Source organism: Prunus persica, chromosome G4, assembly GCF_000346465.2.
Source record: "Prunus persica cultivar Lovell chromosome G4, Prunus_persica_NCBIv2, whole genome shotgun sequence".
Classification (NCBI taxonomy): domain Eukaryota; kingdom Viridiplantae; phylum Streptophyta; class Magnoliopsida; order Rosales; family Rosaceae; genus Prunus; species Prunus persica.
The window spans coordinates 6,464,607-6,489,696 of NC_034012.1; the positions used below are offsets into that span (position 1 = coordinate 6,464,607).

General features: G+C 36.6%; 5 protein-coding genes across 5 annotated transcripts; 2 read left to right on the forward strand and 3 right to left on the reverse strand.

Annotated features, from left to right (window-relative positions):
- Positions 173–1,947, reverse strand: LOC18779000 (peptidyl-prolyl cis-trans isomerase FKBP13, chloroplastic). Its single transcript, XM_007211969.2, has 5 exons — positions 1,503–1,947; positions 1,189–1,281; positions 701–761; positions 529–597; positions 173–419 (listed from the first exon to the last, which is right to left on the reverse strand). Exons 1-5 carry the CDS (start codon positions 1,872–1,874, stop codon positions 355–357), a joined length of 660 nt encoding a protein of 219 aa, XP_007212031.1. The 5' UTR covers positions 1,875–1,947; the 3' UTR covers positions 173–354.
- On the reverse strand, positions 2,468–4,860 carry LOC18778801 (pentatricopeptide repeat-containing protein At5g66520). Its single transcript, XM_007214164.2, has 2 exons — positions 2,930–4,860; positions 2,468–2,800 (listed from the first exon to the last, which is right to left on the reverse strand). Exon 1 carries the CDS (start codon positions 4,497–4,499, stop codon positions 3,183–3,185), a length of 1,317 nt encoding a protein of 438 aa, XP_007214226.1. The 5' UTR covers positions 4,500–4,860; the 3' UTR covers positions 2,468–2,800; positions 2,930–3,182.
- LOC18780957 (pentatricopeptide repeat-containing protein At5g66520) lies at positions 4,961–6,742 on the reverse strand. Its single transcript, XM_020563082.1, has one exon. It carries the CDS (start codon positions 6,464–6,466, stop codon positions 5,102–5,104), a length of 1,365 nt encoding a protein of 454 aa, XP_020418671.1. The 5' UTR covers positions 6,467–6,742; the 3' UTR covers positions 4,961–5,101.
- LOC18780649 (transcription repressor MYB4) lies at positions 12,381–13,861 on the forward strand. Its single transcript, XM_007213316.2, has 2 exons — positions 12,381–12,552; positions 12,674–13,861. Exons 1-2 carry the CDS (start codon positions 12,423–12,425, stop codon positions 13,567–13,569), a joined length of 1,026 nt encoding a protein of 341 aa, XP_007213378.1. The 5' UTR covers positions 12,381–12,422; the 3' UTR covers positions 13,570–13,861.
- On the forward strand, positions 14,715–22,414 carry LOC18780878 (DDB1- and CUL4-associated factor 4). The gene is made up of 13 exons (XM_007211847.2): positions 14,715–14,885; positions 14,971–15,092; positions 15,832–15,975; positions 16,189–16,319; positions 18,297–18,530; positions 18,746–18,924; positions 19,379–19,479; positions 20,221–20,376; positions 20,820–20,875; positions 20,962–21,019; positions 21,407–21,527; positions 21,606–21,716; positions 21,799–22,414. The coding sequence occupies exons 1-13, from the start codon at positions 14,876–14,878 to the stop codon at positions 21,915–21,917; spliced, it is 1,542 nt and encodes a 513-aa protein (XP_007211909.2). The 5' UTR covers positions 14,715–14,875; the 3' UTR covers positions 21,918–22,414.

Genomic DNA, 25,090 nt, shown 5'->3' on the forward strand with positions numbered 1-25,090 from the left:
AAATTTTCTCTTAAAAATTTAATCCACCCATCTTAATTTGTAAAATTAATTTCTGTTCAACTCAGGAAAATTAAGAAATTAAGCTTGAGGCTCTCATTAATTTTCTTTTAATTATTTGATTAGTACACTCAAAGGTTAAAGTTGGAAATAGTTTGGTTTGAACTTTGATCAATGACTCATAAGAAAGACAGCTCAATTGCTAAAAGAGTCTAATATGCTCATTTCTTCTTCTCATAACAATATGCTGACATATCCAGAGGCAGCCAAACATACACATATTATCATCCCTCCATTTTACCACTGAACAAACAATTCACAAGAGACACTGCTGTTGATTGGCTCTTGGGCCACTTCTCATGCCTTGCCAATGAATTCCACATCAAACAGAAGAACTGAATCCGGAGGAATAATGCATGAGCCTGCACCATGGCATATATAGTAGTAAGTTAGTAAGTAACCAAATGAGACTATCTTGCACTTCATCTGGTTCTACAAAGAGAGGGAACAAAATGTGACTGCTTAGCTTACCTCCTCTACATCCAGCTCCTCTTACGCCGTATGCGAGTTCTGGAGGAAGCTTCAAGGTGCGTTTTCCCCCTAATCAAGTTATAAAGACTAATCAACTTCTTGTTGTCATGGATTTGACAAGGGTAGTGGGATTAAGAAGGGTAAACATGGCGTTCATGGATTTTTACTATACCAGCAAGCATTGGAGGAATTCCATCACCACCTAGAATACCTTGATCCCACCCTTTGATAACCTGTGAGATTTCGAAGAATGCAAATTAACAATACTTCAATTTAGATAGAGAGGGCTACAAGAGGCTTGCTTATGTGTGCTAAGTGCAGTGAGATGATTAGCAATGTGATTACTAAATGTGGTACAAATAGTTCTATTCGGCGTAAAATCTTAACACTGAAAAAGTTGGGTGATTTCATTCAAGAAGGGCATTGCCTTTTTTCAGGCAGCAGTGTTTATGTTTAGTAGACAAGAGCTTCAAACAATGATCACAAACAAATCCCCTAAAGACCTCAAGTAAGGTTCTTGAGCAACCATATCAATATTTTGAAAGCAGGAGACACCACCCAATTTAGGGAAGTCCAGAGCACAAATAAGGAAAATTTTGGTCCAGGCAAACACATGACTTGCTGCAAATTATGAACATATTCCAATAGTGATATGCATACCTCACCAACACCAACACGAAATGTAAGGGGCTTCCCACGATTGTAGCTGCTATCAAACACCTTCCCATTCTCCAATTTCCCAACATAGTGTGCCTGCATTTGCATTACAAAATTGATCAGAACAGAACCCAGATACATAAGACCCTTATTTGCCCACAAGGTCCTAAAATTAATTCAACCCAACAACTGTTGGACTTCTTAACAATTTTGTTTGTTTTAAGCAAATACAACAACAGAAAAACAACAAAACCCATGTTTAATTTTCTGCAACAGAACCCATGGTATATATATATATATATATAATTCTTTAATACCCTAATCAGCTGTCCTTGAACAGCCTCAGGGCCATATCCCACAACTTTGTCACAGAAAGCGAGGCCAGAGGGAGACACAGTTAGCTCGCAAGTGGCCCCTTCAGCTGCTTGAGTGGGTTGAGGTGCTAAGAGTACATCAAGAAGGCCAAGACAGAAGCCAAAGCCAATCGCTTCTCTTCTCTTAAGCAAATTTGGGTTCTCATTTAGCTGCAGTACTTGTTCAGAAGAAGAAGATGAGCTTCTTCTCTGTGGATGGCTTAAGATTTTGACTCTTGATGTTTCTGATGTTGTGACATCCCTCTGGAGCAAAATGTTTTGTGTTCTCAACTTTCTGGGATTGCAAGTGCCAAGTGAAGATGCCAACGAACTCATTTCAATTTTCAACCAATCACTAATCTGATAGAGATAAATCAAGATTGGCTTCTGCAACAAAAGTTTAGTGTTCTTGGGACTCTGGTTGAATGCTATATGGACCAACCCAGGAGCTTATATGGGCTTTGGTAATGACCAACTGGAAGCCCACTTAAGGACCAAAAAGATAAAAGAAAAAAAAAGTTAACTTTCATTGTTAATTTTAAGAAATGTCTAAACTCATACACGCTACACTGATACTATGACTCGAATCTACGATCTTTTTAAATAGACACATGATCATACCATTCTTGAGCAAATGACTAGAAGTCAGATTATGTATCTAATCTTTACATAAATCGAGAGGTTGATTGATCTATTCTATATCAAAGTTATTTTATTTTATTTTATAAAATTTTTAAAGCCTTGCGAGCAATATGGTTGATGTCTCCTGCAAACAGAAAATGTAGCTTGTTTAATGTGCTAAACTCTGCTCAAGGAATTTTCTGATTATACGAATCTAATTCCCAAATCTTAAATTGGTGCAATTGGGCAACCATGTGGCATTCGTAGACAATCATAATTCAATTTAGATTCGAATGTAATGTACCACCGTTTCTTCTATTTGCACTTTCTCCACACTTTTTTTTTTCAATCTTATTACATATTTTCATTCTAAAAATATGCTAATTCATGTCATACTATTCTTATTTATATACCCCTCATCTAAAGGTAGCCGCAGCAAACGAGCCCTGATTGCCTTAAAGAACGAAGAATTAAGGAAAACAAAGGGGGTGAAACAGAAGAAAAAAACAAATTGATTTGAAAGAAAGGAACTACCCAAAAAAAAGTCCTATATGCATTGAGGAGACAAACCCGATCAACCGTTTGCAGTTGATACGGACACCTGAAACTTGATCCATGTTCCGATGCCAATGCTCATTTACCTGGAAATGTATCCACATCAGAGCCACCATCTCATGAGTATTTGATCGACTTAGTAGTTGCTTTGCCAAACTTAGAAACCTACTTGCGGCAGAAAAATAAATATATCTGATATGTTTTCCGAAAAGTACCAACAGAGCCTTTGAGCACAGCTGCAGAGCATGAAGAAACTACTCTGCTTTTTGCTCCTCAATCTTGTTAGTCTTCTTAAAACCTCATAACAACCAAACCAGCTAATGTTATTGACCTGATCAATGCATTATTCTCGCTCGTAAACAAGTAAACCATATAAACACATTGAACACTCACCCCAAGTTAGTATCATCCATGTAAATTTCATAAGTTCCACAACGACATATGGAATGGAAATTTTCTACTACACTACTATCCACTTCTAACAAAACTAGAGCCCCTGGCCTTCCTCACATGTTGGCTGACCATTAAATTCCTCACTCTTTCTGCATCATGCCACTTCCCACTCAAAGCATACAAATCTGAGATAAGAGAATAAACCCCACCATCGTTATCTGGTTTTACCATCTTCATGACCTGCTCAACCACTCGTTCGGCCATCTCAAACTGTTTATGCTCCTTACAAGCACATAAAAAAGCACTCCAGACAACAACATTGGGTTCAAATCTCATCTTCTTAATAACCTCATAAGCTTCCTCTAACAGTCCTGCCTTGCCATACAAATCAACCATGCATCCATAATGATGAATTTTAGGCTCCAAGCCACTTTCTTCAATTAACTTGAAATATTTTCGGCCCTCCTCAACAAGTCCTGTATGCACACAAGCACTAAGAATTCCTGTGAAAGTCAATTCATTAGGTTTTACACCAGCTTTTTGCATCATCTCAAACAAAGACAACGCTGCTTTGCTGTAGCCATGTTGTGCCGATCCACAAATCAATGCAGTCCAAGACATGACATTCCTTTCTTGCATCAATTCAAAAACCCTTGCAGCTCCCTTCAAAAACCCACACTTAGCATACATGTCAACCAAAACTGTACCAATCTCCACATTCAACTCCCATCCATTCTTGACCATAAACCCATGAACTGATTTCCCCACAAGCAACCCAAGATGACCCAAGTGGGCACAACCGGATAAAACTGATCCTGCAGTCACTTGGTCAGGTTTTAAACCTCCATCCTTTACCATATCCCGAAACACTGACAGCCCACACTCTTGATTGCCATTGTTCACATACGCAGTGAGCATGGCAGACCATGATGCAACATCTCTCAGTGGCATTTCCTCAAAAACCAAACGTGCTCTCTCTACATCCCCCGACCTCGAATACCCTGCAATCATCGTGTTCCACGTGACCGTGTTCTTCTCAGGCATTTCATCGAACAGTACACAGGCATCCACGAACGAGACAACAACGTACGCATGGAGAAGTGAAGTGGCCACATATACATGATTGCCAAAGCCAAGTTTCATGATATGGGCATGGAGGTGTTGAATGATTTCTTGATTCCTTAACTGGGTACATGATTTTAGCGTATAGAGCATGGAAAAACTATCAAAAGGAACAGACTGACGGTGCATTTGAGAGTAGATGTTCAAAGCCTTTTGGGGGGAAGGAGCATTTCGTATAGCCGAAACCCAAGAATTGAAGCTTTTGAAGAAAAAGGCGTGGTTCGTGGGTCTTATTAAATGGTTGGAGAGCGATACAACGATGGATTGCATTGCTTGTGAGCCTTGTATAGTTTCATTTGAAAAAACTAGTAGTTGGCGCGCTCTGTGTATAACGTTTTAGCTGTTTGGAAATTTTATAAATTCAAATTAAATCTTTCAGTAAATATTAAAAAGCAAAAAAATTAAATTAAATTAAATGGAAAAGACCAAAATAATTAGTGATCCAATTGAAAATCCGAGCACAACATGGATCAACAAGGTATTTCCCCCTTAAAAAAAACAAAACAAAACAAAACCTATTTTAAACTAATTGAAATCTTTTTTTGAAAAACACCTGCTTTAATTTAGGGTTTAGGGTTGGGGGGAATAAAAAAAGGGGGTGAAGTTAGGGTTTTTGGTATGGCAGTTGCTTGGCAAATTGAAATGGATGAGCCATCTTAGGATCAATTTTAGAGGAAGCTACAGAAAAGTCAGATTGCAACTCAGAACTACTCCTCAATCAGATTGGAGCATCCAACTATTGGCCCAAATTCCAATAAAATCGTATGACAATCAAAGCAAAAGATGTTATTCTTGCGATCAATCTAACAAAACAAATGAGCCATCTTAACAAATTGAAAGCTCAACCCAAGTTAATATCATCCAGGTAAATCTCATGAGTTGCCCGAGGACAGATGGAATGTTAACATTCGATTATCCGTCCTAACAAACCTAGAGCCCTTAAACGTCCTCACATTTTGCTTGACCATTAAGTTCCTCACTCTGTCAGCATCATCCCACTTTCCACCCAAAGCATACAAATCCGAGATAAGAGAATAAAGCCGATCATCGTTTCCTGGTTTTACCATCTTCATGGCTTGCTCAGCTACTCTTTCTGCCATCTCGTACCGTTTATGCTTCATACAAGCAGACAAAAAAGATTCCCAGACATAAATATCGGGTTCAAGTCTCATTTTCTTAATTACCTCATAAGCTTCTTCTAACAGTCCTGCCCTACAATACAAATGGACCATGCATCCATAATGCTGAATTGTAGGCTCCAAGCCACTTTCTTCCATCAACTTGAAGTATTTGCGCCCCTCCTCAACTAGTCCTTTATGCATACAAGCACTAAGAATTCCTGTGAAAGTCTGTTCACTAGGTCTCACACCGGCTTGTTGCATCTTCCCAAACAAGGAAAATGCTGCTCTGCTGCAGCCATGTTGTGCTGATCCACAAATCAATGCAGTCCAAGACGTGACACTTCTTTCTTGCATCAATTCAAAAACCCTTGCAGCTCCTTTCAAAGACCTACACTTAGCATACATGTCAACCAATGTGGTGCCAAGTTCCACATTCAACTCCCAGTGATTCTTGACCATAAACCCATGAACTGATTTCCCCAACAACAGCCCATGGGTACCCATGCGGGCACAAGAGGATAAAACTGAGACTGCAATCCCTCCGTCAGGTCTTATACCTTCGTTCTCATTCATTACCATACTCCGAAAGAGCAATAAGGCATGCTTATGATTGCCATTTTGCACGTACCCACTGATCATGGCAGAAAATGAAGCAATATCTCTCAATGGCATTTCCTCAAAAACCAAACGCGCTCTCTTTACATCCCCAGATCTCAAATACCCAGAAATCATTATATTCCAGGTGACCGTGTTCTTGTCAGGCATTTCATCGAACAGTACACAGGCATCTTCAAGCGAGGCAATAGAGCGCGCAGCGAGTAGTGCACTGGCCACATATAGATCAGATCTAAAGCCAAGTTTAAGGATGTGGGCATGGAGATGTTGAATGACTGCATCGTTCTTCAATTGGGTGCATGATTTCAGCGTAAGGAGCATGGAGAAGCTATCGAAACGAGCAGATTGACGTTGCATTTGACAATAGATACCCAAAGCTTCATGGGGGGAAGGAGCATTTCGTATAGCTTTAACCCATGAATTGAAATTTTGGACAAACCAACAAGAGGCATGGTTTCTGGGTTTGATCAGAAGGTTAGACAGATTGACCAAGGATTGCATTGTTTGTTTAGTTTCATAGGAAAATTAGAGCTGCTCTATGTATAACGCTTTACGTACATTGCTCTCCTTCTTTCCTCATTTTAAAATTGTTACCAAAAAAATAAAAAAATTAACTAAAATAAAAAATAAAACTAAAAGGGAATATTACTTCGATATAAAAAGCGTGGAGTATCAAATCAATTGTAGAATATAAAAAGCTTAACCAATATTACCAATAATTTTATATTAAAGACAATCTCACGAGTTTAGAACCACATGTTTGAGACTGCAATTTTGTAATATAAGTTTAATGGTAGAGAGTCGGGATCCAAAGTGTGTATAAATTAAAAATATAAGAGTGGCACAAATTATGTGACCCAAACTCCAAAAATTCCTTTCAAGTTTGTGTAAAACTTACAAAGGTATGTGTGATTCTTAGTAAGTTTTTAAGATGTTAGTACCTAAGGGCTTGTTTGGTAGGGAGGCCTAGACTTTACTAAATAAATGCTTATATTTTGTGTTCATAGAAGGCATAATATGAATATGTTGCCTAACTTGGAGGAAGAATGAGGACTATCTATATAAGAGATTAATGACTAAAATTTATCCACTTAATCTCCTTGAAATTGATAGGATTATGAGGGATAAGTTTTAGTGATTAACCTCTTATGAATAGTCTTTCTCCGTCGTCTAAATTAGACAACAATATCCATATTATGTCTTGATTGCATATAAAATATAGACATTTTGCTAGTCTAGTCTAGTATTGTCTTCTCTAACAAACGAGGCCTAAATACCAAGTCTAGTTCCGTGCCGTCACATCTTTGAGCGGGTGTAATTTTGATTATTGAGAAATGTAAAAGAATCTACTAAAACAGTTGCTATCTCCATGATATTTCTATGCCCTAAAAAAGACAAGCGATGAACTAGTCCATCAATTTTCTCACACACCCAATTGAGAATTAGCAGGACATAAACTGAAAGCAGCCAGACTTATCCAAATATCCATAGCAAAAACGGGCTTTCTGGAACAGAATATGGGCTTTTTCGATTCAATGCAACCATAAAATAATGACTTGATGCGTTAGTCACTACTTGCAATAAAACATAAAAAATCTAGAGACAGATTAATTGTAATTAAAAGTTTATATATTAATGGATTTACTAGATGTCAAGAAATCATTGGCTGCTGATCAAATTAGACAGCCTATAATTGAAGTGTAAACTTTGATTATCACATGAACACTTCATCTGTCCTTATCCCTTTTTTTTCCCCAGTTGCTCCAAAGCTGGATGGAACTACTATTTATTTATTTATGTCTTTTCAGTAGTTGTATCTGCCACTTCTCAGATCCTTCTTTCCAAAACCCAATTGTTGTGTAGAAGATTCAAAACCTTTTTAAGGGTATCGCTTCTGCTTCTGGTGCCACTGGAAGGGCCATGAGCTGTTATGTTTGTACTTGGAATTTTTATTGATCATGTTTACAAGACATTGACAAGCTTAAGAAATCTATCAAAACTCAGCATATCCCAAAACCAACAATCATAGACACTGATCCAAAACTTACATATTTTCTGAGTTGCAAGATCAGAAGTTCTTACCTAATAACTTAAAAATGACACGAAATAAGCTGCCGACATTGACCGGAATGTTCTACAAATGCATAAATGGAAATGGTCACATGACACTGCTACGTCGATATAACCCTAGAAGGAAATTAGGCCCGTTTGGATCCTATGATTGGATTTTGAATTTAGATTTCTGATCTATGAATTTTCGCAGCTGATGTAGCACACAAGGGGGCGCAATGATGGTCAATGACCCCTTTCAATATATCAAAGAAAAGTCTTTGGAATGGAGACATGCAGTGAGACAAGTAACAGCAGAAAGAAAATCTTGTGGAAGAAAAGTTATGAATAGGAGTGGGGGTTATTAGGGCAACTAATTAATAATAATAATTTGATCCATGAACAGTAAGTAGATTGATATTTTTTTTTAGTAGTGGGGTTAATCGAGCTTGTTTTGGCTTTTGCATATAAAATTTCTTCGAAGTGATGATCATGAAAATTGATCAGGGACCAAAAGAAGAAGGAAGGATGATTATAGAAACTGTCGGTAACATTACTATATACAGTAAAGTTTATAATGGACTGGTGGTCCATCGTTCTAATTAAATATTGGTGATGATCATGGAAAATTTAGTTGACCATTTACTGCATAGAAAGCCCGGATTATGATTTCGCCCCCTTTAAGCATAGGAATTAAAAAATTTAAACATACTCTCTTTCTTTTGTTAAGAACTTTCCCTTTTGAGAGGGGCGATAACATACTACACAGATGATAAGACTCGAACTCAGGATCTTTCTTGAAAGAACAATTACCTCTACACCATTACACCAGTGGGTATTTGCATAAACCTACTTAATTAATTTGCCAAGGCTTAAGCATCATTTGTGTATAAAACCCCAAAAGGAAGACAGTGAACACTAAACCGATGACTCATACAAAACAACAAAAGAAGAAAAGGGTTGAAAAAAGTTGGGGATGATTTAACTTGTGAACTTGTGATGAGGGGCGTGCTGCTGTCTGTTCTGTTCAGCCATGGGAAACACGCAGATCTGATAAATATTTGGTTTTGGATTAATATACACTTATTCATTATACCTTTGAAAAAATTGGGGATGAAATGCTGTTTCTGACGTAAGTTGGTATATTGAGGTACTTAAACCTTTTCCCATTAGCTTCCACTAGCAAACAATGTATATCAACCTTTTATATTCCTCCCCGTACAGGCATACCCCAGATAGACAAATAGAGTGACATACAACAATACATATAGGTGCAACCCCACTTTTGCACTTGCAAACCAACAAACTAAGAAGTGAAGAACAAAGGTCGAATTCAAGAGACCCATGTGGATAACTATTAACTCTAAAAGCATTTATAATAGACTTCCTAAATTATTTTTTTGGACAAATTTTATGGAGGAATTGACTCTAGAGCATCCACAATAGGCTCCCTAAATCACCTCCTTAGATAAATTTTAGGAAGGAATCATAAAAATGCAACTCCAACTACGCTCCCTATCCACCTCCTAAAATATGGAGTTCTCTAGGAGCTCCTAAATCTGAGGAGAGAGAAAGGACTCCTAGTGGTTCCCTATAATTTAATGCTGCTTTATTTAATGAGTATTTTAAACTTTTATTTAATGCTAACTATTTTTTATTTTATTTTTTAATAGAGATGGACCAATCAAAAAAGAGTTATAGCATTTTGACTCTCCAAATTAGGGAGTATGGCTAGAGTTGAAATTTTTTAGAGAGCTCCTAAAATAGCTTTCTTATATTTTTAGCTAAATTTTAGCTAAGAAATAGAAAGCATGTTGTGGATGCTCTTATTCACCTCCTAAAATAGAGAGGCCTCTAGGAGCTCCTACATCTGAGGAGAGAGAAATGACTCCTAGTGGCTCCTTATAATTTAATGCTGCTTTGTTTAATGAGTATATCAAATCTTTAATTAATGTTATATTAATTTTTAATAGAGAGAGACCAATTAATAAAGAGTAATAACATTTATGACTCGTTAAACTAGAGAGCATGATTGGAATTTAAATTTTATAAAGAGCTCTTAAAATAACTTTTATATATTTTTAGCTAAATTTTAACCAAAAAATAGAAAACATTATTGTGGATAATCTAAAGCGTTTGGTTCGTGAGAAAAAAAGGCTAGGGAATAGGCAATCATTTTCCATGAGAACGGAAAATGAAACCCAAGCTGAATTGAGGGACTCATTTCCTCCCTCATTTTTCTAATCTAGACTTACCAAATATGAAAAAAGGAATGATTTTTCATTCCCAAACCCCTTTTTATCCGGCGAACCAAACGCCTTCTTGTTCTGCATATGGACTATGGAGCTATCTAATCTAAGCTTGTATGAGTAACCTGGTGTATCACTTGAACAGGGCAAGCTATAAATTCGGACTTGCATTGCATCTGATAAACACCAAAAAATCGTATGTAAAGAATGCACGCAAATTTTACTTCATGCTCCACAAGAAAAATGGACTTTTCGACCAAAACAAAAGAAAAAGACAAAGGGACTTTGTGAAGAAAACGAGAAAAAATTATAACTGTTCTCTCAGTGCATCAATGATGTTTTTCTCTTTAATGCGAGAAAATAACTAACAGACCATCAACAATGATGTTTATAGTGGGGCCAGGAGAGACAATTTTAACAATTGTACGTAAAAGGTGGGAATGGTGGAAAGATAAACAAGTTGGTTTCATTCGATATGGAGAATGTGTGTGCTTTCTTTCCTCTCTCATTTGTCTGCTTTGCTTTTCCACGTGATTTTCTCCTCAGAAATATTAATCTATGAGGAAAAAAATGGATTAACTAAGACAGATGAATAAGGAAATGTAAGAAGGGGCAGGGAAGAAAATCATGAAAGCAAGGATATCCAATCACCATCTTCTTCGTTGACACCAAGAAAATATGATTGACAACCTCAAGCAACGGTTGAGTGAAGAAAAGATATGCCGCCTATTCTGAATATAACTGGCATCAAACATACAAATGTAGAAATTATGTCCAACAAATGATGGGGTTACCTTTAAATCATTAGGCCTTCCCTCTTCGGCCTTCCCGCATATGGACATTATCATTCATCCTCGATATATGAATCAACTGTATATGAATTCTTTGATGTGTCCGTCACACTGTTACATGATTTATAATAGTACCCCACTTATGATATAGTAAATATTATATTTGGTAAAATATAAATCGTCAACTACTTATGTTGTAACACGTAGATTAATAAACATGATTTTTATATTCAAATGTGTGTTTGCTAAGGATATGTAATACATCACATCATTAGAGAGAGAGAGAGACGGGGGAGCGAAAGAGTTTAATTATTAAGTAAAACAAAAAGATCAAAATCAACTTTTAATTATACTTAGGGTAAACTAATTGTTACTTACATTATGCACTGTTGCTAAACCAGCAGTTTATGCTTACTAAACATATGATTAACTAAGCTTCTCATGCATGCCTAATTCATGCATATATATACTAAGTGTTTACATATGTTATATTCCCCTTATATTATATGGAGGTTCTTTCAAATAATTTTATTTGAGGGATACTCCTTAGGGTTCTCTACGAATTTTTTTTATCAATAATCCAAAATCATTTAATTTTTAAGTCTTTATTCATAGATCATCCTTGCCAAAAATCATGTAAATTGAAAATCATTAAGGCATCTAGTTGAGAACAACAAAATAGACGAACACGGTACTTCAAGAAAAGACTATAATAACGACAATCGAATTGAGTGGTCAGATTGTTTCGGATTCAAGTGATTTTTTTACAGATATGATCTTTTATGGAATATCTAAACACTAGACGATTCAGATAATTGGAATACAATGTGTGACGAACACTACAATGGTGTTCCTTAAATAATCTTATTTGAAGAATTCCTCAACTGAATCTCTATGTTACTAAGTATATACTAAATATGATCCATATAATATGAATTAATCCTCAAATCAAACAGTAATTGAAGGACGATCTTACGTTGAGAATCATCATGCTTTGTGCATTATACACTAACTCTTACTTACACTAACTCTTACTCAAGTAAGATTCAAAATGTAACCAAAGAAAAATGTGGTAATCAGTTGCGAGAGCCATAGTTGATGAGACAGGCTAGGAAGCTACATGAGTAAACCCAAAGTTAATTAAAGGTTCTCCCTCTCTCTTTCCACCCATCTGCATCATACGTATAAAGCCAAATTGAATGAAACATATATACTTTATTAAAGCAGATATGCACCTTTTTTTTCTAAAATTGGAGATTTCAAGAGACATATATAAGGAAACTAGCCACGTCCAGACTAGAAGATAATTACAAGTGCACTATACTATAGAAAGGGTTGGAACTTGGAGGGATCAATATAGCTAAGGATATGGGCCATAAATGTTGCAGCAAACAGAAAGTCAAGAGAGGACTATGGTCCCCTGAAGAAGATGAAATGCTAATCAATCACATAAACACCTACGGCCATGGTTCATGGAGCTCTATCCCAAAACTAGCTGGTATCCCTTTCTCAATTGATTCTTTCTTATAAATTTATATAAATCTCTCCCTTAATTTCAAAGAGTGTCGTTTCGTGAGCTTGTTCTCTTGTATGGTTTAATTTCCTCTGTAATATTGAAGGTTTGCAGAGGTGTGGAAAGAGTTGCAGATTAAGGTGGATAAACTATTTGAGACCAGATCTCAAGAGGGGTTCATTTTCTGAGCAAGAAGAGAGAACCATCATAGATGTTCATAGGATTTTGGGCAACAAATGGGCTCAGATAGCCAAGCATTTGCCAGGTAGAACAGATAATGAAGTCAAGAATTTCTGGAACTCATGCATCAAGAAGAAGCTCATTGCACAAGGTTTAGATCCCAACACACACAATCTTCTCCCTTCTTCCAAAACTAACCATAGCACCAACAACAACATTAGTGAATGCTCATTTTATCCAACTCTGCCTAAACCCTCTTATTTTTTCCCTGTAAATTCACATGTCTCAGACACTTCCATAGACATATTGAAAGCACATTTTCAAGCATTATCTTCTATTTCCTCCTCTCCTGATACTAATCATATCAACCCTGACCACTCATTGCACGGAAGCTCAACCCTATCATCAGTCTACGAATACCGAAACCATAATACTGTTTGGACTCTGCAAGAAAAACTTAATTCAAATGCTTTCATGGAGGCCATGAATCAACCCTCAGTTGGAGCTAGTGTCCCAACCTCCTCTTGTCACTCATATCCACTATCAGAGCTTGAGATTGTAAATGAGAATTGCAAATGGGGCACTGGTAACTTTGAACCCACAAAACCTGATCAAGAAATGTTTATGCAACCGCAGGAGGACAAGGCTTGTGAAGTGGGAATTGAAAAGGCCAATATGTTGATTGATGAGCAGACCAATATGGATGCTTCATTTGGGAGCTCTAACTCTGACTTCGATTTTGCGGAGTCTACACAATTGCCTTATGGATTGTATAATTACCATCTCAGTCCAATGATGGATCAACTTCAATGGAATGGTTAGCAACTTTAGCACTTTCCTTTTGGGGTTGGGGGGCTTTTAACATTTGCTTTTGCTTTTGTAATTTTGGGACTCTCCTCTGCAAATATTAATTTCAAAGGAGTGACATAGTGATTTTGACACACACAACAATTGTCAAATTTTAATTTAGGAGCTTAGAATATGATTTTATCCTTCTTTCCTTTTTCTTTCTTTTTTCCCCCTTTTAGAAGAAGTCGTTGTGCAATTATGTACCAAATGTGTGCCAATCTTTTGGCGTCTCGCTGCCAATTCAACAATCGTCACTATTCTCATATTATGTTTGTGGTATGGAGTTTGCCGTTGTGGTCATTTTTGGTTACTAAGCCATTTTCCTTGCCACATGTTTCGTCGCTAAACACTTTTTCTAGAGTGTATTCGTGATCGATGACAATGCAACTAATGACATGGTCACTTTTTATACCAACACCTTTTTCTAGAGTGTATTCGTGTTTGATCAATTATCATGACAATGCAACTAAGGACATAGTCACTCTTTCATACTAGGGTGGGCTCCAGTCCCTTGCAAATATTTAGAAAAACATAACGTTAGTGCTAAATTTTAGGAAGTTCACCTATTTAGTGGAAATTAGTCTACCTCATTTAAGAAAAAATTAGTCCACTCCACCAAAAGTCAAGGCCCTTAATCATTGGATTAGACCCCGTTCACAACAACTTCTTAAATGAAAAACAATTATAGTCCACTTCCATAAAAATCATGGCTTTGCACTTACTAATTATCTTTTCACGTCAAGATAATATAAATGTTCTGTACATTTATCCTCTCACTTGTTCCATTCAAAAGTTTATACACAAGTTTTACTAGATTAATCCCAACAAGTACACTTTCGATGAAGTACAAATTTCATGAACACGAACATGTAAGAACCAAAAACTAAAATATCATCTAGTAATCATCATAATTTGAATTTGGATAACACAATGGGCTGGTTGACAGATCCGACCCATTTGGATTTGGGTGGACCTAAACCAACAATATGTGGTCGCAGCCCAACCTTGTCAGCCGAAAACCTATGCTGGACAGAAGGCCCAAAACCTATTACAATGCAGCCCTAAGATTTTCAGGGCAATCCGGGCTCAACGTACATCTCTCTGCTTCCGCCACCTCAGCGCTGGGCACCAACTGGCAGGTTATGGCCGGGACTCGTGACCGTTTTGCATGAATCCCTCCACCGTTTCAACAGTCTTACTTCTACTCCCTTCTTCTCTGCACTAAACAACACAAACACAGAGGTTTTTCAACGTTTCTCTCTCTGTCTGTGCAAAAGCTATGGCAGGAGGTATATATATCATCCCTTCATTTTGTAGGTTTAATTTTTGTGGGTTCTTTTCACACTGCTGATAACAATATGAATTCGGGTGCAGAACTTCCTGGGTTTTACTATGATGCGGAAAAGAACAGGTACTTCCCCACCAAAGGTCCAATACCCGGCTCCCGTCGTGTGACCACTGCTGCTTCTTCTTCCAACGCTCAAACACCGGCCCAGGTACACTAGTTGTTCTGCATTTGAACCCAAATTTTGTATTTTTTCCCAGAGTTTTGCCTATTTTAAAGTTTGTATCTTTGTTATTTTTTTATGCTTCTCAGCTTAAATGAGCTCAGAATTGTTTCTATGGTATATGGGTTCTGGTTGAATTTGTATTTTACTGCAACTTCTTTTTCGGTTTGGGGGTGGATTGGGAGTAAAATGTTGTGTTCCACGTGCTCTGGTGATGTTCTTTAGTTTCATATTGTGAGTTTTTCATGTCACACTGACGGGATTTTCCTGACAATTGATCATTAGAATCGAGCTAATCTCATTCCTTGAAAAAAATTTGGCATGCTGAGAAGTTTCTCTGTGTTACACATTAAAGTTGTTATCTGTTTCATGTATGGGGTGGTAAGCAGTGTAAAATCTCATGGTGATCAGGTACTCGTAGTGCAACTTTTTCTTTGGCCTTGGGTTAACATACTAATGACTTTCATCATAGATTTGCGTCCAGTGTTGTAAAGAAACTAGTGAATCCCTAAGCCTTTCTGTTGTATGTATTTTCGTATGGTATTACTTATTATTCACATAGATTTACAGCAGCTGTTTCTTTCTGTTAATCTGCATCTTAAATTCCTCCAGATTTATAGCTGCTGCTTATTCTTGGTTTTTATTTTTATTTTTAATGCTTTTAGTTAGGCTGGTTACTATATTTTCAAAAGGACTTTAGTGCTGGTTCTGATTCATCTTGTTATAGGTGAGCAATTCATGTAGGCGAACCAGAGTAAAAACTTCTAAGCTGCTTCATGACAGGGAGTTATGTGGTAATCTCATCGCTTCCAGTAAAGGAAGGTGTAACTTTTATGAGGAATTCCAAAAGGCGCAAGTATCCCATCCTGTGGTATGTTGATTTACTATAAGGCTTCATTCTAGGATTTTAAGTTCAGTTTTCCAGTTATGTTCAAATTTAGCCCATTATGATTCCAGCAATTTTTTTTCGGGTTTTACTTTCTGCTTGATTGTTTATGACCCATATCTGATATGGCAGGTTGTAATTTATATTCTGCAGGAAATTTATAATTTTATTTTTATCTCAGTGTTCTATGAATTGCAGGTTTGGAAGTATCAGGGAACAAATCAGTTAGGTGATGGTGCTTTGGAGCGGATTCGCATGGATGTACAGACAGGAGAGGGACTAACTGATACGGACTTTGTATTAGCAGGTGGCGCTGATGGCTCTTTAAGGTAGAATAAACTTGCAGTCTGATGTAATTTTGCATGCATATTTTCTTGTTTTAATAATGTTCGATATGTTAAAATTTGTGATAAATTGATAATAGTTTTGGAATAAGGTATGGTAGCATGAATTAAGTGATTGTGTACAGGGTTTCAAGACTTTGAAAATGGATCTGTTCTGTCAGAATAGTATGAGAACTTGTGCAGTATTTAGTTTTTTAGTTCTAAATAAATAGCATTAATGCGCTATGGCTACTGCATAATGGGGGTTGCTTTAAGACATGTATTCAGGTACTCATGTATTGAAGTAAAAAAGAACCATGCATGTACAAATAGAAATTCTACTACTTTCCTACTGTAGAATAAAAACAGAAGGAAGTGGTTTTGTTTCATTTTGGAGACATATGGAACAACAGAACAAAGTAGAAACCGCTACACCTTTTGTATAGAAGCGAACTGTAGGAAATTGTCAGATGCCATTATTTCTCGAAACAGCCTGCAATCCATTTATCATGTGATAAACACAAGGTGTTGATTGGGGACTTTATTTAAGAAGATTTTCTAATACGTGTTGTTTGAGGTATTGAAGAATTGACATAGTGTGTCTTATTGTATACGGTATTTAAGCATGTCTGAGCATGTATGTTGGGTGACAGCATTGAACATTTTTTGGTTGATTTTTGAGATTCACATATCTAGTTTCGACACGACAGTTCACATGTCAATCTGGAATGGTTCCTTTGATGGAAAGGTTTAAGAGAGTTTCTCTCCTTTCCTTTCCCTCCCAGTTTTGCTTGGAAGTATTAGCTTCAGTTGGAATTTGGATTTGGATGTATTACTTAAGTATCCTAGATCTCCCCAACTAGTGGCTGTTGTGGGACCTAGATATATGACAATCTCCTTTCCTTTATGCCATTGCATCCTCACTGAAAGAGGAATAAATGATGGCCCTTAGTAATGCAGAACACAAGCATTTACCTGCTCATAATACGTACTATCAGGTAGTGAGAAGGGCAGCGCCCTTTCCCTCACCATAAGGAGCAGTTGTGATAACCACGGTCTTTAAGGGACATATGGGAAATGAGCTGACTTGGCTGGCTCTGATACTACTTTAAAGACTTCTTAAAAAGCTGCAAACCAAAGCTCGTAGCATTCCTTCAATTGGCCCCTTCTTTAGGGAATTTTTTTCTTTTGTGAGGATATGAATCCACCAAAATTGTAACATGTGTACAATGCTAAATCTTAAACCCTAAACCCAGTGTCTTATAATTCAAGTGGATTCATAACACCACATGGCCGTCACAGACAATAATCTTTTCCTTCTCCACCTTTCTACCTATTAGCTTACTAATGCTAGTATTACTATCAATATATGTTATCGTATTACTAGCATTGGTGTTAGCATTGACATAATTCTCTACTACAAACATCTTTTTCCTCGACATTTGGGCCTTTGGTTTCTGTTGATAACTAAGCTTTTCTGCTAAAGCTGACGTGGTCCTAAGTGATTTCATTCCACCATGGGCTTGTCAACAAGTACTTTCAACGATTTTCCATTGTGAGATGAGGCCCTGCTGAGTACTTTGACCCCACAAAATCCGTGCTCCTTACTTGCAGTGCTCTTGCTGATTTATGGCACTAATGTCTCCTAGACTATGAGATTGATCAATGCTACTGTTTGTAGTACATATAGTGTGGAAATGCCACGCACTCTAAGTTCTTCTTTGTGCTGTTTTGAAAAGCACCATCTCAAATTCTCTTTACGTGCATCATGTTTTAGAGTGGTTTATATATTTATTTCTAGTTTTTTGTTTTTTTCCAATGACATAGTTTCAATTTCTGTCTTAATCTGTTTGTTACTATGATATGAGTATCGGTGTTTATTTGTATTACACGTGTCTTTTGGAATTCTTATCCTATGGTTCTTGGCATCTCTATTTCCAAATAATTTATTACTAATCTCTCTGAAATATGATGCTCTTGCAGTATTTTTGAAGTTGGGAAAGTTGGGCAGGGTCTTGAGTACGGGATGAAATGTAAGGCAGATCGTGTCTGGCCACTGTTGAACGAAAGTCAACTAGAGTGTAGTGAAGTGCCTGGGCACATATGGAGACCAGCTCAAGCTACACCACGAATGCCATCGAATATATCTCGTATAAAATTGTTTGGAAAGCAGTCTTCTGGCACAGAAGATGAAAGTTCACGCACCCAGCATATGTTGTATCCTTTCATACTTTATCAGACTTCTTCTTCTTACTGTTTAATATAGAATACAAGTTTGATGCTTGTGCACGCACACATGTATTTGTTGGACTTAAAACTCTTACAATACTTTCTAGACCTTCTTAGCTTATCCAAAAAAGTTTCCAGTATGTATCTTATTGAAGAAAAAACTAATCTTTACTTCTGCAAATCCTTAACACAAAAAAAACCAGGGTATCAACGTTGGGATGTGAGAGGGCTGGTGGGAGTCTTGTGGTTATTAACCTTGTTGAACTACTAAATTTCAATCCAAATAGGCTTGTCTTAAGGCGAAACATTTATGAGATTGCAACTTTCAACTGCACTATTTGGACTGCAGATTGTGAACCTGATGGGAGTCGTGCAGTGATTGGTAAGTACTATTTCCTTTTTATATCATTATATTTTAAACTGTGTTAGTCATGATTCATGGTAGCTTTAATGTTCTCTTATTTGCGGGTTAATACAATATGATCCTCTGGCTTGAAAAATTTAGTGCATGCACACACACAGAGTTCTTGGATATGTTACCCAAAATTCAATACTAGCATACTCTGGGTCAAAAAATTCAGCGCACACATCTCTCTCTCTCTCTCTCTCTGTGTCTTTATATATATATGTTGGCATTTGATTTCTGATCATTGTGACATAAAGATATTTCAATAATCAACTGTTCCCCTTGCTGTTTTGAACTTATACTGAAGTAATTTGCTTTCTTTCCTGCTTTGGTGTTGCTAATGCTGCTAGTATGCATAATATGCTTGAAGGCAACAGTTTTTCAGAAGTGTAAATGCTGTTGTTAAGAAAATTTATTTTGTTTGTTATAGGAACCAACCTGGGAGCTGCTTTGGTGGATTTGGAAACTGGGAGGGCATCATGGCTGTTACGCAGTAAAAGTGATGTTTTGGCACAACAACTCGTTCACTCGGTAATTTATTAGTCTTGTTTCTACTATTAATAATTAATATTAGGATTATTGTATTCGTGTTGTTCTTGGATAAATAATTATTGGTAAGTTATTATTCTTCTTTGATAATTCAGAAGTATTTAACTATTCTATACCACATTTCCCTATCTTTACTACTTTTAGAAGATATCTACATATTTGGCAAATGTGTTGCTGGAAGTCAGCTGGTCTGCTGTGGAACAGTAGTGAGATGCACATGCATCCAGTTAGCTTTTAGTTGCAGCTCGAAGCAATAATTCAAAATTGGTTAAAATCAATTGGCTTTTCATGAGCCAGTTCTAGTAGCAATGTCAGTTAATGGTCAAGGAATCAGATGCTACACTCTGGTCAAGTTTGTGGAAACTCTTAGAAATTTTACCTTAATGTCTAGGTTATTGAGGGAAAATTTTCAGGTCCATGTGGTATGTTGCCACTGCCTTCTGTGGTCCTTCCTATAGTATTGACACGGATTATAAAGCTTAATTATTTCAGACTGTTAACTAAACACTATGCTTTATGGTTTTGATAAGTTAAATAGGCTCACTGCTTTTAAAATAATGTTCCCATTCTGGAGGTGCTGTGCAAATATGCATGGTTAAGGATAGAAAGATTCATATTTTAAAGTATCCAGAGGTTTGCTGATTCGTTTTGACTATCTTAACTTTTTTGTTTAGTAACTTCTTTTATATGGTTTTTGGAACTCATCTTTGTTTATTATTGTAGGGAAATGCTGTTTTATGCGGACTCAGAAATGGAGCAATTGTAACAGTTGATGTTCGTGAGAAACAGGAAGCATTTCCTGCAAGACAAGTTAGACATAGAATGCGCCCCTCACCTTTGGATAACACTCTTGGAAAATCTAGTAAACAATCGTTTAAGGTATAATGCTCATTGTTGGCATAACAAACTACAGTTTCTTTTTGTTTCTTTTTTTTTTTTTTTTTTCCTCTATCCTTCAGAAAGAATTGTTATACCATGATTTTACAACGCAAGCAATTTCCATAAATCATTGATTTAAATTTTGTAAGTATGTTTAGCATTTAGAAAAAGGTGTAGCTATAGCAGGAGCTTCTGTAACTCAAAAAATTTTCAATTCTTTTCTTTGACATAACATCTTGTTCTTTTCCTCCAGGTGGAATTTTTTTCCAACGGAATTATTTTAGTTTAATGTGGAGCTGTTTTATTAATGTCTTTGCCCATCAGGGATGTGTCTGTCCCATCAAGCAGCTTATTGTTTTTTAATGAATATTTGCTCTTCTAGGTAAAATTTAAAACTTCAAATAGTTATCCAGCTTTTTTTTTAATTTTTTGTGGTTGTGCAGCTTTCCAGAAATATGAATTCTTCTCATAGCACTAAAATGCCTTCCTCTATTGCAAGGTTAGTAGGCTTTATCATTTCATAAGATGATTTTTTTCTTTAATGTTTTTCATCTTGTGCTCACTCTGTTTGTTTTGATACTCCAGTTTGGTATCGCTTCGGTTTGATGACCAGTACTTCTTGGCAAGCTCCATGGATGGAACAGTTAATGTTTATTTCAAGCTTTTTTAAGATACTTACTTATTCAGTGTGTGTGTTTGTATGATCCGCAGCACTGGTCTTTACATATGTAACACTTGAAAAGCATCCATAAGAATATGAAATTTTTACATAGTACTGGTCTTCATAGACATATTCCCATCTCAACACAACAGATATCTGGCAATCAACTAAAATTATAGAGAGCCAATTTTCTCAAAGGAAAAAAACTGGGATAATGTCTAGGTAGTAGGTACTAGCTAATTCATTACATATATCCTTAAGGAAAAGCAAAAAAAGTAAAAAAAAAAAAATCTCAAATCTGGTTATTATTGCTGTGGTTGCTGCAACGATTTTGGTCAATGTCACTCTGACTATTTCTTGTTTTTGCAGGTGAAGCTTTATGACCAACGGATAATCCAAAGAGGAGCTGTACAATCTTATGAGGGGCATGTGAATTCCCATACTCGTATGCAGCTTGGAGTTGACCCATCTGAGAGATTTTTTATGTCAGGTGAATATCATTATTGTGCATGCCATTTATTTTAGCAAGTTCTATCCTTTGAGTTTCTCTTATATATATTTCTTTTAGGTGGAGAGGACTGCAATTTACGAATTTGGAGTATCAAGTCTGGTGAACTGCTTTTTGAGGATAAATTCTCTAAAACAGTCCCCTCAACTGTGTGCTGGCGGAACGCTGAACGTACCCTCTATTTCTCTTGTGCTCTCATTCTTATTGTCATTTTCTCCATTTTATTGACCTTCAGTTTTCTACTCCTCCATAGGGTTCAACGGAGAGCAGGATGAAAGGCGAAGCTATGAATACCTTGATGCCAAAACTTATGGTTTGGGGGCATGGATTGGATCGCGTGAAGGACTATTTTACATGCACTGGCAAGTGTGAGGTGTGCAAGAGTGTTCTCAAGAATGCTTTTACAAATGTGCAAAGCTTGGCCTTTCTTTTTGTACTGATGCTTGAGTGCAGCAATTTGAATGCTCACCATACAGGAACGCATTTCTGAGCTGAAACACATGGCAATGCTGGTGTGAGGAGATATGAACAAGGTACAAGTTATGATTTTGACCTTTTTCAACTGACTTCGAAACTGTTGGCCTTGAGGAAGACCAACGCAAAATTTTCTAGATGGTAATAGTAGCGGAAGCTGCTTGCCAATTTTTTTAAGGTTTCCATTGTAAAGATAGAAAGCTGGTACATAGTGTGAGTCTGAAAATGGTATTTATGTGAGGGCTTGTAGCTTCGGTGGTTGAGAGCATTTATCCTCGTTCAATGCCAAAGTTCAAATCCTCTCTCTCCCCCTTTGGCCTCCCTTGTAACAACAAAATGGTACTTTGTACATTGATTTTGTGAAATTCAGTAAAGTGAAAATATTACTACTTCAATTTCTCATTGCCTAATTTTTCTAACTTGTCAATTTCAAAAACCAAAGAATTAAACCATGTGCTACGAATGGATGGTACTTGTGATTGTTTTAAATGATACATCTGAAATTTTTATTTTAATTTTATTTTTTGGGGTTAGAACAGAACATAAAAGTTGAAGATATTCTATAATGAACTGCAAATATCCAGTATGCATGCATGCATGTCATGTGTATATAGTTCTACTCTTTATCTCTGGAGAGGACCTTGGTTGGCTGGGGCCACTTATGATAAAGCAAGCTGTGAAAAGACTTTGATCGCTTTGATAACTTTGATCAAAGGAGACAAGCCATTCTTTTGATCTCTTTAATCTTTATTGGATGACTTGACTGCTGGTGTTTTCAATTTTTCTTTTTTTTAAATCTTTGGGAACTATACCAAGAGTTTTTCATAGGGCAGGCAGACCATATAGGCTTGTTTGAGTCTTTGGCACAAAAGTTTCTTAAAGTGATAAACTCACTCAAAATCAAAAGTGAGGACAGAATGATGCTTTGATTGCCAAAAGCTAACCACCTAACCCTCCTCCTCTAGACAATAACACCATCTCTCTCTCTCTCTCTCTCTCTCTCATAGAGAGATGGGAATATAATTAGGAAATCTTTGTGTCTCTGTCTTGACTTAAACATGCTTTCTGAGAGGCATTTTTTAGGATGATGGAGTATACAGTGCATATATCACTTTCCTCTTATATTATTGATGAAGATATCTACTCAATTTTCACAGTACAATAGATTAACTTCTAACTTTATTTAAATTGAAAGGGAGGGGCCAAAATGAGAAGAGACATCACTTGCATTGTTCATCTCTTATCATCCATCATTCGTGATCTAAGACTGCACCCTCTCATTGTGCAAGCAACTCAGTGAGCTAACTAATAATCGACATGTGAAATACCTAAACTAGCCCTGAAATATAAAAAGGAGGAGTATGGAGAGTGAAGCTGCATATAAAACATGCACCACATGACCAAATTTCATAAAAATTTGAACAATAAGATTCCACTGATATGAGGCACGTGAGGAAGAAGACCAAGAAGTAAGAAGAGGGTAAAAACACTGGTATGAGGCACGTGAGGAATAAGACCATCGTTTTATGGTTTGGTTCAGTGCAAGGCAGGGCAGCTTCAGCTTTTAAAAGGGAGAGAGAGACAGATAAAGGGTGTGAATGAAGTTCAAATAAAGGAACAAGGGCTATTTAGGGAAATTAAATTCTAAAGAGACCCTTCTTCACCATTGCTTTGGATGCCATGGCAGGCCTGTATAACTTTACACGCAAAACAATGGCTTTCAATTTTCTCTTTAATTATTGCCTCAAAGCCTCAAAAACGATAACAATTTGTGAATCATTATGTCCCTACTCTTTGTTTATCCAAAAGCCAAGGGAACAAAAATAGCTATGTGCTCTCTGGCAAATAATCCCACTCGCATAAACATTCCCAAAATCCAATTGCTTTTTTCTCTTTTGACAACTGATGAAAAAAGCAAGTCCACCATCAGCTACCTTAACTAGAAACATGCTGCTTTTTTTATTTCTCTTTAAAAAACGGAAGAAAAAAAACCTTCAACAAGAACATATTTAGAACTTCTACTTCCATTCTTGATGCAATTAAGCTGCTCATGTAATAATTTATGCCACATTTACTTCAAATATTAAAATAATTATTTTTTTCACAGGCGTCTTTACGGTAATAACATGCGGACGTCCGGATGAGAGAACAACTGTATATATCTAATCTAACACTTGAAAATGGAAAAGAGCAAAATAGTATTATCTAATTGATCATATTCATTGCCTATATACATCCAAAAATAAATATTGGGTGCAAGAGAGAAGCAAACTACAAAAATGAATAATAGCATAATGATGACCATGCAGAACATTACTACTTAAATATCATGTACATCCTGGTTATAATTGCAAAATGATTGTCTGAAGGTTCTGTCTAGAAAATTATAATAATAAAAATTAAAAATAACATATAATTAAGCTGTAGTGATATTACTGCACTATATATAAATCAAATGGCAGAAAACACAAACCACAAAGAAGGAGAAAATCAGAGACTATATGTTTTTTTTTTTCTTTTCCTTTCTTCATCATATATCTACTTCGATCACTTTGTTTTGCTAGCTTCCACAATACTCCTCACCTATTTGAAATGGGATTTGGACCACTTGGAACTTCATGTGCACCAGCATTGAACATATTTTCTTCCCATGGGAATGGCTGCCTCCCTGGACGAACCCGAAACCCTAGCCCTCTCCTTCGACTCGATTCGCCTGTAGATTCATCAGCCTTTGAATATCTGGAGCCATGTGATGATGATCTTCTTGTACCAAGCTCCATGACATTTTTCTTAATGGCTCCAACTCCATGTGATCTAGAGGTAGAGGAAGAAGTAGCAGATGGGATTGGGAAGCTATGATGTCTAGCCATGGAGATGTGGAATATCATAAGGAGGAAGAAGAAGAAGAGGGTTGCTAAAGTAGTAGGAGATGATTTTGCATTACAAGCCATGCAAAATGATTTTGTTTCTTTTTAATATTCAAATCATTCAACAAGTTCTAGTTGATAATCATGCAACAACAACTAGGTTGGTAGGTGCTAAAATGAAGGCTTGGCTTTGCAAACTAAGGC